The 15,922-nt window shown below is 37.3% G+C and overlaps 1 protein-coding gene across 4 annotated transcripts in view; it reads right to left on the bottom strand.

Annotated features, from left to right (window-relative positions):
* CCDC91 (coiled-coil domain containing 91) overlaps window positions 1-15,922 on the bottom strand; it is a 182,910-nt gene that overhangs the window by 52,104 nt on the left and 114,884 nt on the right. For 2 of the 4 annotated variants that reach the window (XM_085233749.1, XM_085233740.1), the window contains one exon: window positions 1,449-2,921. The exons of 1 other annotated variant lie outside the window; for it this stretch is intronic. In XM_085233749.1, the coding sequence (XP_085089875.1) occupies window positions 2,799-2,921 (123 nt within the window). In that variant the 3' untranslated portion in view covers window positions 1,449-2,798. Of the gene's footprint in view, window positions 1-1,448; window positions 2,922-6,553; window positions 6,575-15,922 lie in introns of those variants that run through there. One more of the 4 variants, XM_085233754.1, reaches the window with a different exon arrangement.

The raw sequence follows: 15,922 nt of genomic DNA, 5'->3' as shown, positions 1-15,922 counted from the left end.
TATTATACGACTGCAGACTGAAGAGCTTGAACATTTTAGATTTTGCATTTGTTGAGCCTAAGCATGAGTTCTAGGGGTTCTTGCTTCTCCCACTGCACATAATTCTTGTCAAAATTATTTATGTTATCTTGGATACAAAGAATATGGATTATTTATTATAGAAACTTAAAAATTGCACTAGCAGTCATACCTTCGAGGCAGATAAAGTTTGAACCATTAGGCTTTCAACTTATCTAAAATGCTATTTTTCAGGATATCATAAATTTATTTATATAATGTGGTTAAAAAAAAAAACAACTCTGTGATGTCACCTGCCATGAACTAGAATGGTTTTGCAAACTTTTCCCTGACATTCCTCTACCAAAATTTCCACAAATTATTTTCTTATGATGCCATGGTTTTATGATTTTTGTTATTGGTATTCCACATCATAACATCATGTAAAGCACTGGGAGTTAAAGAATTAATGCCCCACTTCCATGGACCGAAAATTTTCTGAATACCTGGCTCTCAGAAGAGAAGAACTACATACTGCAGAGGACTTTGCGTTCAGAGGGGAAGACAAAGCTGGCAAGTCACAGAACTCACTCTCTCTCTTGCTGCATGGCAGTGTGTGGGTATGCTCCCCAGCCATCGGTTTCGGACACTCCCTCTCACTCTCATTTTATTTATTAGCTTCAATTCCAATTATATATTGCATTATAGTGTGTTATCTTGCATTCTGATATATTTAGTAAGTTAACTTTCCTCCTCAGATCATTGCCCCTGTTCTATTTTTAGGCCCATCTCCCTACCCTTCCCCCTTTCCTTTTCCCTTTCCCAGGGCATGGATCCGTATGTGCCCTGCCCCATTAGTCACAGTACTGGGCCAAACTGGCCTGTAACCCATCCACACTCTCCCTTTTTCTGGGCCAGTGGGCCTGTGGGCCTGTCATGGACACAGACAGATCTAATTCAGTGACACCATGATTAGGCAGAAATAATGAAAACTAAAAATAATCTCTTGTGCATGATGAGGAGCAGATCGAGTTTAACACATAATGAAAAGTTTGTATACTACATCACTCTTTTTTTTTCTGCTGGATATCTGAATTTCTTCTCTGAGACTTGCGGTTTTGAAAGCAGTGAGTGCTCCCAGTCTGATTTTGTGTCTGTCATCTAATTCTGCAGTTTTGCTCACAGGATAGAGAGAATACCTAAAGCACTAAAACTGTCAAAGGTAAGGAAAAAAAGTCCCTGCTGTTCTATGTGATAATCACAATATTCAAGAGTGGAGATAACACATGATGTTCCACTGGGGAAGATACACCATAGTTATCAGTAACATCTTACTGATAATAATCGTAAACTTTTCCCACTTCTCCATGACCACATCTTGCTGAAACACAACAAAACTCTTCCGTAGCAAAACTGATGAGGACAAATGGTAAGAACAAAGTGCAAGCAAATTCTACCATACTTTTTCTTTATTCCACCTGGGTAAACAAGATGGTTTGGACTCATCAACACTCAAATATCTTTTGGCTTACCAGATGAAAAGGAAACTGGTCAGTCAATCAAAAAGATCTGGATTTTCATACATTTGGAGGGAGAGATTACTATCTAATAAAATCAGCATCATTTTCTTATTCAGTGAAACCTGCAGCCATACACAAGGCAAAAACTTTCGTTCTGATACAAAAAGTAAGCACAAAAAAAGATTTAAATACAAACAAACCTTCTGCAATACACATTTCATCAAACACATAGGAAACTATTTGGAGTTTACGGCTATAAGGAAGCAATTTATGAAAAGTGACTGCCAGTGGAAACACACAAAAAAAAAGTGAAATAAAAAATCACAACACCAGAAAATAACAAGAATTGCCCATGGGTCCCCACTGGATGCCAAGCTCATCATTAGAGGTATCATTCTCAGTTTATTTATATTCCTAGGCATTATTTCATTCAGAACTTTAAAACTAAGGTTCCAGGTCTACAATCAATAGAGTGTAGGCACTGAGTTTCCCATTCACAGACTTGATCCAAAGTCCATTGTCAGTTGGCAGTATTACTACTTCCTTCAATGGGTTTAAAAATGACATCTGAGGTCAGCATGACACTCTCCTTATTCTGTCAGAAATTCCACTGAAGTAGTGCAGTATGCATATTCACATAATTACGTATATCTTATTCCTGAAACTGTGGTCTCTGAGCTTTGTAAAACAGAAATAGAATACATACCAGACATTGGTTACAGTAATGTTCGGAACTATTCTAACTGCTTGCTTGGTTTTTAAATTTTTTCTGTCAGTAGAGTTGTTTACAAATGTCTGAAGAAATGACTGTCAAAGCTCTTATCTTTCAGCACGGATTCTTCCATTATGCATCTAAAGTAATAAGAGCTATTCAGCTTCTCACACTCATTTCAGTCAATGCACTTGGGCATATACTTGAGAAATAAAATAGACTTGTATGTATATTTAATTTTTATCAATTTCTTTTAAAATTAAAAATACTAGAAAGTGACATCAAGACATGATAACACCATTAAACCAGAAATGAAAGGGAATTTTTTCACCATTGCTGTAGTTGCCTAGAGCTTCAATCACAGGCTACTAGAGAAGACAATAAAATTAAATCATAAATAAAAACTATTTTCCCTGTTAAAAGAAAAAACTGAATACACAGATACTTCTCTCAAGAATACTTTCAGAGAAATCTTGAACCAATGATACACTCCGAAATGAAGACACTTGCCATTTGTTTAATTGAGATTTGAGTTCACAAATCATACTGTATCGGTGGTATAGAGAATGTTAGTCTTTCTTTTCCTGTGTTGCGGTTGGTTCTTCATTTAATAAACTGCTTAACTGTTTCTGTGCACATGAGAGGAAAAGTTCCAAACTAGACAGATTTCTCTGACGAACAACTTGATCAAGCTGTTGAAACAAGGAAAAAAAGAAAGAATAAGAGAACCTAGAAATAAATGTTAGGGTTTAATTAGCAAAAATTCATTCATACTCACCAACAAAAGTTCAAACACCAAATTCAATAACTACCCACAAAAAGAATTTTTAATACACACAGTTTAGTATCAACTTTTAAACAATTACTTCTTTGCAAAATAAAATGTATGCAGGTCACTTTGAAAGCAATGCCTACTACTTATTTCCATGGAAACTACAACAGACAAGAAGAACATATAATACTTTTTGATAGAGTAAATTCTCAGCCACAAAACACTGTTTTTCAACATACTGACCAATATTAGCTATGCATTTTTGCCTATGATGAACAAGAGCCTGCATGTTGTGCTCATAAAAATCTGCACCAGCAGATGTGCCCCACTGCCATTGTTGTCACTGCTGAAATGTACCACCTACTGTTGCACTGTGCTTACATTCACTGTTTGGTCTCCAGAAATGTTCAACAAGCATCAGTGAATGTCAATGAGCTCCATTTTTTTCTGCATAGAGGAATTCTCTGAAACACCTTTGCTGCATATGCCATTTTGTCAGACCCCACTTTGCTGCCATCTGTCACACAGCAACAAAATGGAATGGAATACTGGCTGGAGAGGTTCGACCTCTACTGCCATACCACCAACATCTGCCTCTGGCATTGTGGGCCAACATAATAAAATAGGAGGTATAACTTCCAGAGCAGCCCTCATATTTAAATAACAGCTGCTACTGACAAGAAATTGAAAGACTTGGAAACACTAAACTAAGCTCTAAAGAATCTGTATCTATATAAAAGACAGTCAAGAACAAAGAACAAAATGGGCACACTGTTGCTGTGATGATGGATTTCTCCTGATTTGAAAGGTATCTTGATTCTCTACTCCAAAATATAAAGAACACTTTGTATGAAGAAACTTGCAGATGTTTTTCTGCTTCTGACCTGACCATTTCGGGGAATGGTAGATACAGTCCAATTCATATAAAATCACGTTTTAAGAAAGTACACGAGAATCCAATTTCTCTAAATATTATTATGTCACCAAATCCTATTGTTTTTGGTAGATATGTTGCATGATCTTAACATGAAACTGATTTTCAGTGGTTTTCCTTTTATGGTATATTGCATCATCTTAACTCTCTTGTTAAACTGCATCATCTTAACTCTCTTGTTAAGAGAGTCCTTCATTGAGCTTTGATCAAGAGCTTTGGCTAAGCTCTTTATTTTCTTGTTTTTGCAACTTTTCCTTGCAGATTCTTCAGAAATAGGTTCTTCTTTAAAGTAGCTTACCAAATGTGTGTTCTGATATTGTGCTGTTAATTATATCAAGGCAGTGAACTCCAATTGTACACTGTAAGTTTATTTCACTCAGAACTAAGTAAATGTTCAATGTGTGCAGCTATTGGCTGCAATATGAACAATACTGAATTTATTCAGGCTTGAGATAGACTTTACACTTCATGAATTAATAAAAAATTTGAGGAACCTTTGTTGAGACTTAAGTGGTTAGTTGGAAGTCCCCCTTTGTAAATGAAGCTAACTGATTGTTAAAAGTTTATGTAAGTTCAGTAACATAAAAGTTCAGAACTCATCACTTAAGCTTTACCTTGAAAGGTTCATTTTAAAATTCTTCCACGCTAAAGTAATTGACTAAACACTCAGAAAAGACTTAGGATTTTCGCATGACACAAAACAAAACAATAAAAAAAATAGTGAAATGATACTGATTTTGAAAATAGTACATTGAAATGGCTGTTTAGAAGGAGAGCATTCTCATTAATGGAGAAGTTAACTGGGAAACAGAAGGAAATCCAGTGAAGCTTCATTATACAACAGATTATTTAATGAAGTGTTAGGATCAGCCAGTTTGTTTGAAGACTGCCTCAACATTACTGTGTTGCTCCTTGCATAATATATGATTAAACGAATAGGTTTTTTTAAACCTTGTTTTTCTAAACAGTCGTCCCTTTTTATTTAGAAGGCCCTGTTCACTTCATGGAATGATCTCATTACTTAAGCAAACATTAATGGATATCTGGTAAATTCAAACTGAGTGTGACTCATATGCAAACATAATCAGTATGAATAGCATATTAGGGATGGAATACTCATATAACCAAATTAAGTTAGCTGTTTTAATTCTGTAGATACTGAAAAATGTACTGTATTGATCTTGATCTACCACAAGAGAGGAGATTTTCTATATCCTACCATCACTGTATTTAGTATTAATGTTTTCAATCATATTACATTTACCCAGTTCAATGCTCCCAATTCTGTATGTCATGTCCTAGAAGCATTCACATCCTTCACATTTTCACTTTTTAGCATAACTATGCACAAATAGATACATTTTCAGGGCATAAGTTCTTAGTTCTTCCTCCACCAACTATTTCCCAAACATCTAAAAATTTCAAATGGCTAGAGTAGAAATGCAGTCAGTAATTAAGTATTTACTATATATCAATTATTTTATCCCTTACTAGTAAATGATAAAATATTTTACAGAAAACCCAAATTTAGGTTTAGGTATGAAGTTATAAGGATGAAATTAAGATCTATTCATAGTAAAGATACATTTTATTATTAACCTCACAGTGGCTTACAGTTCAGTCAGAGACGTAAAGAAAGCAAAATTATTTCATAAGCGTCCTTCACTTTTCCCTGTTGTGTAAATATTAAGGTGTTTACATGAATATCTTTGAAAACTATTTGTAAGATGACATTATTTTCCAGTAGCGAGCATATTTCAAGTTGTAGAAAATAGCAGATACATTTCTAAAAATGTATATACTGAACAATTTATCAGTACTTCAAATGATAATCTGATGATTAATGCAGCCAAATGCAATTCCACTCACTCCTCTGTCTCTGTAATTCTAAAAGGATTTAATGTTTACAATGACTTGAGACTAAACATGAATGAAGATATTGAGTACTGTTGTTACTTTTTAACTGGAATTTTTTAGTTGATCTCAATCAACTGTGTGTTGTAAAAATAAAGAAAAAACATGGCATTACTATTTAATGAAACAGAGCATCTTCTCTTAAACATCATGAGATCAGAAACCAGTTATTCTCTCCTGCAAATTTCTTAAGAAATTCATGCAAAACAATGATACAAAGTATTGAATACATCAATAAATCATTTTAATACATTCATATATGTATTTTTATTTATCCATAGAAGAGAATAAAAAACTTCAAATCCTGAAAAGTACCCTTGTCACTCAAAGAAAATCAAGTTCATGAAAAGACAGAAAATTTCAAATGTAAAATCAATAGTTCATGTAATTGAAAATGCTTAGATTGATGTGTAGCAGAATGTGTTCTGAAGATTGAGCTTAGTAGGTTTAGATTAGTGGAGTTGATAAAAAGGCTTTCCACCTATTTAATGCTTACAAGTAGCTGCTTGTTAGCTGTTGAATAGAATTTAATTCCAATGTAATTCCTTTAAATTCAATAGTGATTAGCCACAAGGAATTATTTATAGATACTATTAAGATGTCATTACACACATATTTTCCAAGTGACTAGTAATATGAGCAATCCTACATACTTCAGCATCTTCTTGTCCTCCAAGTCCTCCTCAGTAGAAAAAAGATATCAGTAGAAAAAAGACATTTCAACACTGTAGAGAAAAGTAATTAAGATTTTATTGTATTTGTTGTAAGTTTATCTTCTTTTATATTTAATCTTGGTTTATAATTATAATTAATCTTGGTGTGGTTCCTCCACACTTTGAAAAGTATCTCTATGGAGAACACAATATTAGTCAAATGTGTTCATGATGAAAACTGCTTCTCCTAAATATTTATGTACTTAAAAATTAAGGACTAAAGGAAAAAAAATCTTCAAGGCCCTCTTGAGTCAGGAACATAATTTAATGGCTCATTCTACACAGTTGATATAGTATTAAAAGTACACTGGGTTGCTCATGGAGCAAGTACTCTAGATGTAAAACAACTTCCTTGTTGTCGTCAATCATTGCTGTGATCAAATTAAAATTTAGGTATTTCCGTTCTATCTAATTGTATGTAAATCTGTAATAACTTGTAAAAAGTTCACTAAAACATCATATAACATCACTCTGCATTATGAAATACAGACAAAAAATGGTCTTTCTGAAGAATGACCTGCACTTTAGTCCTAAGTTAATGAAATGACTGCATTTTAAATCTTACATAAATTTTTAACTGCAGTCACTTTTTATGAATAATATAATTCTTTCTGAAACATTGTGAGTTTTCTTGTGTAATTACAACCTCAGCTTTTACAGAATTTTCCTGCTCCCATTCACAGTATGGAATAATCCATTCAAATGTACTACTGCAACTTAGTGCAAAATTCGTTGCATATACTGTACTGTATATTGGCTTACAAACTCAAATGTTCAACAGAATATTGCAGTGTAATTATAAGACTCATAGGTGTCTTCTCACAGTCTGATCCTCAGACGTTCCTCTCTGAGGAAAAATAAAAAATGAGGGTACAATTTTTGGTACAGTTTTTATGAGGTATGTTTTGTGGTGTGTTTTTGTTTTTTTTTTTTTCTTTCACAACTAATCCACACATGAGCCACAGACATGATTCTGAAAAATTCCACAGCTAGAGAAGTTCAGCAATGTGATGATATTTTCTAATAAAACTATGGTTTCAGAAAGTTTTCATAGTGCACATGAGCTTCTCTCCATAGATTCAACAGAAAGCTTTAAAAATTTCCCTAGTGCATTAAATATAGCACACAAAAAATTACTCTGTGGAACCTGCAAATCTGTGAGTTGGATAAGGAAACAATGAGCTAGTTCCTCTCATTCCCTTAATGGAGGAGAAGGAAAACAGATCCATATGGTACATATGGGTAGCAGAGCCTATTTTCAAGTTAATCCCAGAACAGGACATTTTTGTCTGTTCACCTGTGAATTTCTACTATTGATAACACTTACTAAGTATACAAAAATGAGGTTCTTCATGGCTATAATTTATACAGTATCTGCTACTCATTAGAAGGTCATCGATGTTCAAGACAGCATCTCTAGAAAGAGCCTGAAATGCAAAAATGTTTTTTTCTCCTTATAATAAATAATGCTGCAACTTCTAATCCTTAAGGAATTGAGGCTCCAAACTTGATCAGTGAAATCATTAAAATAATCCCATATGTGGGAGACATCTTTAAAACAGATTTGCCTAGTCTGCTGAAAGTGGTGAGAAAACACCCTGTCAACCCTCTCAGAATCTCCACTCTCTCCCAGTTGGACATAGGAATGTAAGAAAATGCCAACTTTCCTTCAAATAAATAAAAGAAGGAAATTTACTCTCAATCAAGGAATGCATAAAGGAGCTAAAAATCATTGCAGCACCTGCTCAGACTACTGTAAAAGGTGAAAAAAGGGCATTATCTAGGAGAACAAAAATAATAATGGAAATACGTGTAGAAACACATAAGCAACCTCTGGGTAGATCTATCTATTGAATAGCTTAGCAACATAGGATTCCTTTACTAAACTATTTACAGGTTATTGCCATATACTAAGTATATAGAATTACTGTAACTGCTACTGTAATTGCTGATGTGTACAGCAATCAGATACAACATACTTAAGACAAACATACGGAAATACACTTAAACAGTATTTAAGTATCTAGATTTATCATACAATCAAATGCCCTTGTATAACCTGTATATCAGGACTGAGGTTCTGATGCTGCAAACTTTCAGATGCCTGTAAAATCTTTAATAGACTACTGACTCTCCCACTATTAAAGTCACTCACGTGTGCCATGTGGACATGCACCTCATTGATTTTTAAAGGTTTCCAAAAGAAAAGCTTTTGGAAAAACTTGTTGAATTTGTAAAAAACAAGGGTCTTCCTTACAGCATAATATCTAAAGCATGAAAATGCTTGTTAAATACATGAAGTCAGATTTCTTTTTTATAGTTATCTATTTTCAAAGCAAAAATATCCCACTGCTGTCATTCTGTTCTTCTCTTGTTAGAATTATTGAAGAGCAGCAGAAAAGCACAGATCAGTTCCACTAATAAAATAACAAAACAATTAAATTTGGCAGCTGTATATTATGTGAAAACTGCATTTATTTAAATTAATAGAAAAGCATAATAAGGAGTTACTTTGAAGGCTGCTTTCAATGTTTTATAGACTTACGGGTTTAGTAATGCTGGCTTAGACTGGACAGGTTTCAAATAAAACCCAACTTCCCACATGTTATGTCACAAAGGACCAATTCTTATTTTCCTTTGGACACTAGATTTTCTTCTAATTGGGGGGGGGGGGGGGGGGGAAATTATTTGCAGTGGATACCAATCCTCTAGATAACTTTGTTATCCCTGTCAATACTCAGCACCTTAACTCAATTTGATAACTCTGTGAACATTACTACAACTATATTACAAATAGAGCTATGAGAGTGAATCTATTCTGTATCCACTCCTGAGCTACATTTGATTCTATCCAGCATGGATCTCAGCAGTGTCCGCAAAATCTCTGAAAGAAAAATGGTTAGCATTTGGTTCTGCAAGTGCCTACATAGTTCCTGATATGTACAGTCCCTTCAAGACAGGTGCAAAGCAGAAGACAAATCAGAATGTAACTACAGGCCACCTTCATCAGATCACCTTCTCTGATACGGAAGTAGGAACTGGAAACATATAATAGCACTTAAACTGTGGACACCTAAATGATCTGATGGCTTTCTATCCAGGCTGGTCAGATCCTGGGTCCTTACTGTTTTAAGTACCCAAGTCAGTTTTAGGCACTATTAAATGCTGTTTTAATATGGCTACTAAAGACTTGCTAGAGACCACACAGGGCTTCTGTGAAGCATCATAACCACAGATTATAAGATGTGACAGGATGAAACCATACATACTTGAAGGCAGAGGGAAAGATGATGTCATATGAAATACCTACATCTAAACTTATATTACCATTGTAGATAGATTCTCAAAAAGAAATTCAACAAGGAATCAGGCTGCAGTAAATCTGGTAAATTAAGTCAGTAATAATCATATATGCACTGAAATAAGTAATTAAGCATTAAGGTTTAGGGAATAGAAAACCAATTTTCTACTATCCAGACAGGCATTTCTGAGGCCACACTTAAAGAACTTCTTCAGTATTGATTGGATTGTTCATGTTTTCACTGTCAGTTCCATTTTGCTGAATATTTCCATTTGGAAGTTGAAGCCAAACTTCTGCAGCAAAATTCAGAGCAGCTGCTGCAGAAGCACCTTAAAAAGCTGCTGATGCAACAGTATCATCAAAGAAAAGAAATGAAACCATAAAATCTAAAGAGATCTAAGAGAGATATAAGAGATCTTGGTCAATCTACTGATTTTTGCTGATAATTCAATTACTGAGAATGACAATAAAGTTAATCACTGTGGAACATCTCTCTTGCAATTTTACAGCCTTATATATGCTGCTCAAAAAGATGTCACTAGCCATGTTTTTTGCTTCAAGATTCCTAAGGATCCTCTTGTTGCCAATAGAGACTTCTAAAAGGACAAGGAGTTGGCCTATAACAACAAAAACAAAACTGCAGATGATTTTAGTTTCAGTTAATCCAAGTTGATCATATTGAACTGATTAATTAATTAATCCTATCTAGTAAAAACTAAGGTGGATAACATCAACTTCATAAAATTTGTAACTGTTCCTACACTATCAGTATACCTAATATTGAGAGATTGACTGGTGAACTAACTCCCTGGCATGCCAGAGAAAAAGGTCCAGGGGGATAGAGATACTCCCTTGAAAATGATGGACCCCCTGCCCTGTCACTGTCTGACACAGGACGAGGGGGCCTGAGAGATGGGGAGAGTTGGAAGACAGTCCCAGCTTGGACTCATGGGTGAACCCCTTTCCAATCAACCTCACTTCCCCAGGTGCTCCCTGAGAAATAAGCTTGAGACACTGGAAATTGAATGGGAGGTGAGGGAGGAGGTGTGGGAAGGTTTGCCTAAGACATCGCCGAGGGTGAGGCAGTCAACTGCATCTCCAGACATCCATTGCCAAGAAAGAAAGAAGGGTTAGTGTTGCAGGTGATTCTCTCCTCATGGGAATGGAGGGCACCATATGCAGACTGGACCTGACTTGTAGGGAAGTGTGCTGCCTCCCTGGGACATGAGTCAAGGACATAACAACTCCCCCTCTGATTACTACCCATTGCTGATAGTTCAGGCAGCCAGTAGCTCAGAGGAAGCCTGTGAATGATCAAAAAAGACTTCAGGGCTTTAGGGCAGTTTGTTGAGGGAGCAGGAGCACAACTGATACGTTCTCCTATCACTTCTGGGATGATGACGGACAGAAAGTAGTGGACTAGGAAAACCCAGGTAATAAATAAGTGGCTGCCATAGGAACTTTCGGTTTTTTGACCATGGAATAATTTACTCAGTACCTGGTCTTAATGGCTGCAGATGGGTGTCATTTATCTCTAAGATCTAAGAAACAGATCCTAGCCCAACAGCTAGTGGGGTCACTGAGAAGGCTTTAAACTAGGTAGGAAGGGGGTGCAATGAAGGTCACTAGGGTAGAGTGAGTAATCTGGAGCTTTATACTAGATCCCATGAGTGAAGACTGTTGAGTGTGATGGGACAGAGAAAGGACTAGGGTTGTTGTCATGCCATGAGATTGCGGAGAAAAATCTCTGAACAATCCTGTAGGATTCTGTGGGAACTTTTCAGAGGAGGATGTGTTGCTGACCCGTTGTCTGAAAACTTCTCGTGTCTCTCTAGGAAGCAGCAGGGGAAAAATTTCTTCCAGAGATTTGAGGGAGGGCCTCTCTAGAAAGGTGGTGTGTCAGATAGGACAACAGAAGTGCCTTTACACTAAAGCAAGCAGCATCAGAAATAAGAAAGAGAAGTTGGAAATCATTATGTACTTGGAAAATTATGATCTGGTTGCTATCATGGAAACATGGTGGAATTACTCACAAAACCAGAATACCACTGTAGAGGGCTATCAGCTTTTTAGGAGAGAGAGGCTAGGTAGGAAGGGTGGAGGAGTTGCCCTCTACAGTTAAAGACTGGACAGACTGTGAGGAGCTCCCTCTGAGAAATGGTGAGGAGCAGGTTGAGAGCCTGTGGGTTAGAATTAGAGACAGAACTAATAAAGGGCATCTGGTAGTAGGGGGTCTACTATAGGCCACAGGCCACCTGATCAAGGGGAGACTGCTGATGAGCCCTTCTTCATTTAGCTTCTGGAGGTGGTGTGTTCACAGGCACTACTCCTAATGGGAGATTTCAACCACCTGGATAACTGTGGGGAAAATCACACAGCAAGCTGCAAGAGATCTAGGAATAATAGAATCATAGAATGGCCTGAATTGAAAAGGACCATAATCAACTAGTTTCAACCCTCCTACTGTGCGCAGGGTCACCAACCACTAGACCAGGCTGCCCAGAGCCACATACACCTGGCTTTGAATGCCTCTGGTGATGGGACATCCATAAGAATCCATCAGGAATCTCCTGGAGTGTGTGGACAATAACTTTCTGGTTCAAGTATTGGACAGACCAACAAGAGGTGAAGTGTGACTGGATGTGGTGCTCACCAGTGCAGAGGAGATCATTAAAGGCATTAACTCTGAAGACAGCCTAGGCTGCAGCAGTCGTGACCTGGTTGAGGTTGGGATCTCAAGGAACATGGGCCTGGTGAAGAGTGGGGTCAGGACTCTGAACTTAGGGAGAGCAATCTTCAGGCTGTTTAAGCAATTGTTGAGATCTCCTGGGAAGCTGTCCTTAGAGGCAAAGGAGTGAAAGAAAGTTGGCTAATCTTCAGGGATCCCTTTCTGAGAGCACAAGCGTTCTCCATCTCTCTGAACAAGAATGTGGGCAGGAGAGGCAGGAAACTGACAGGGCTTGGCAAGGACCTGCAAGTCAGACTGAGGGAAAAGAAGAGACTGTACCAGCTGTGGAAACCAGGGCATGTCACTTGGGGAGAAAACAGGGATGCTGTCCAAATTTGCAGAAAGGAGATGAGAAAAGCAAAGGCACGGACAGAACTGAACTTGGTGAGGGATGTTAAAAACAAGAAGAGATTCTATGAGTACATTGGCCAGAAGAGGCAGGCCAAAGAGAGCATACCTTCTTTGGTAAATGAGAAAGGAGAACTAGCTATGACAGATATGGAGAAGGCTGAGGTACTAAATGAATTTTTTGCTGAAGCCTGCACTGGCAGCCAGGATTCTTGTATTTCTCACATCCATGGGGACCGGAAAAAAGGAAACGTCACTCCCATTTACATGAAAGGAAGGGAAGGAGGACTCAGGGAACTACAGTCCTCCTCTATGCCTGGGAAGATCATGGAACAGATCCTCCCAGAAGATGTGTTAAAGCACATGAGGGATGAACAGGTGATCTGTGACAGCCAGCATGGCTTTCTCAAGGGAAGGTTGTGCCTGATCAATCTGATGGCCTTCTGTGATGGAGTGGCACATCAGTGGACAAAGGGAAGGTAACCAATGTCATCTACCTGGACTTGTACAAGGCCTTTGACATTGTCTCCCACCATATCCTCATCGCTAAAAACGATACGGATTTGAGGGATAGACTATTCAGTGGATAAGGAATTGGTCATAGACAGAGGGTTGTGTCGAATGGCACTATGTTCTGTTGCAGGCAGGTGACAAGTAGTGTCCTCCAGTTGTCTATCTTGGGACTGGAGCTCTTCAACATCTTCATCAATGACACTGATGATGGGCTGGAGTGCACCCTCAGCAAGTTTGCTGATGACACCAAGATGAGTGGTGCAGTTGACACGGTAGAAGGAAGTGAAGCCATCCAGAGGGTCCTCAACAAACTCGAAACGTGAAACCTAATGAGATTCAACATAAAGTGCAAGGTTTTGCACTTGGATTGGAGTAATCCCAGATACTGGAAGAAGAAATCCTTGAGAGTAGCCCTGTGGAGAAGGACCTGGGGTTCCTGGTGGATGAAAAACTAAACATGAGCCAGCAGTGTGCTCTTGCAGCACAGAAGGTCAATGGTATCCTGGGCTCCATCAGAAGAGGCGTGGCCAGCAGAAACAGGGAGGTGATTGTCCCTCTCTACTCTGTCTTCAAGCGGCCCCATCTGGAGTATTGTGTCCAGGTTTTGGGCCCCCAGTACAGGAAAGATGTAGAGCTGCTGCTGTCTAGAGGAGGGCCACAAAGATGATGAGAGGGTGGAGCACCCTCCCTACAAAGACAGGCTGAGAGACCTGGGCTTGTTCAGCCTGGAAAAGAGAAGGCCACAAGGAGACCTCAATGCAGCCTTCCAGTATTTAAAATGTGATTATGAAAAGGAGGGGTATCAACTTTTTACTCAGGTAGATAGTGATAGGACAGGGGGAATGGTTTTAAGCTCAACGAGAGATGGTTTAGATTGGATGTCAGGGGGAAGTTCTTCACAGAGAGAGTGGTGAGATGCTGGAGCAGGCTAGCCAGAGAGGCTTTGGATGCCTCCCTGTAGGTGTTCAAGACTAGATTGAATGGGACCCTGGACAACCTGGTCTAGTACAAGGCCTGGAGGTTGATGACCCTGCCTGTGGGAGGGAGGCTGGAATGTGATGATTCTTGGGGTCCCTTCCAACTCATGCCATTCTATGATTCCAATCACACATACACAAAAATTCTGAATTAAGAAACATTCATGGAATACAAATAATTGTAATACAAATTTGTCTACAAAGACACAGATAAGTTCAAAAGAAAAAGGCAACAAATGAATAGCGTATATATTTCATTAAGAATAACTTCACCAAGTACTCTAAACATCCACTTAACTCAGTCTAATGAAGTATTAAATGTTTAACATCCATAATACATTTGTCCTTTGTCATTTTCTTATTAGGATGCTAAAATAGGAGTACTTACGTTCATTCACACAAAGATATACATCCTTTGTTAGTGGGATTTTGTTTGTTTTGATGATTTTTATTTTTATCAGCTATTCTTAGTCAATCTTTTAAATTCTCTTCTGAATGCTTAAGGAGAAGAGCCACAAGTTGCATTAAAAATGCCTAATTCTACTTATCTAATTAAGAATTAATTTTATCTGTACTTAATTTCAAAACTTATTTTGAGTAAGTGTACAGAACACACAAGAAGCAATCTCAAAAGATATGATCTGGTTATAATTCTGATTTCCAGAAATATTATTTTAAAGTCTTGCACAATTATAGTACAAGAAGGATGGACCAGGAGTAACACAGAAGACCCTCATTTACAGAGGACAGGAGGAATGTAAGGACGCCTCACTTCCTCTTATCACACACAGCTTTCCTGATAAACAGTAGAAAGAAATAAGGAACTCTTATTTTCTTGTCAAATTCTTGCATAATAGAAGGACCATGCATGTCAGACTTTGTGTATTCCTCAGGTATTGCTTAATCACCTAATGACATAGAAAAAAACACTACCCACTGATGGATACATCTGAATGACGTTAATACTGTAAACCTTTGTTAATGTGAACAGACTACTCCACAGAGAAATTTTAACAATTACATGATTGAAGACAAAATCCAAAGTTGGCATATATCTTACCATTTGTATATATAATTATTTATGTATGTTGGATTAAAAGCAATATATCTAAGCAGTTCTGAAATACTGTAACAACTGGCCATCTCACTGTTGAATGTAATAATTCATCCTGACATTTTTTTTCCTTTTGGCTTAGATATCACAGTTTTTCTCAGCTATAATACCACTTGACTTTGGTTTGAACTGGAATTTTGCCTGGATAAAGAGTACAGGCGTAACCTTGGTCTTTGAAGACTTAGACAGTGAAGCACAAAAGGATATGTGAAACAGTTTCAATTTAAGGAAAAAATTTCAAACTCTTGTAATTTTACTACAGAATAATTGCAAAATACATACAATAGGTACTTCAACTAAATCACTTTCATCAACATACAATCAAGGAGAGTCAAAACTATAATTTTGCTTATTTAATATTTTCCTCTAGATTTTAATG

This window comes from Meleagris gallopavo, chromosome 1 (assembly GCF_905368555.1).
Source record: "Meleagris gallopavo chromosome 1, MGAL_WU_HG_1.1, whole genome shotgun sequence".
NCBI classification, from domain to species: Eukaryota; Metazoa; Chordata; class Aves; order Galliformes; family Phasianidae; genus Meleagris; species Meleagris gallopavo.
The sequence above is the reverse complement of the archived record's forward strand: the minus strand, read 5'-3'. Positions and strand labels throughout refer to the sequence as shown.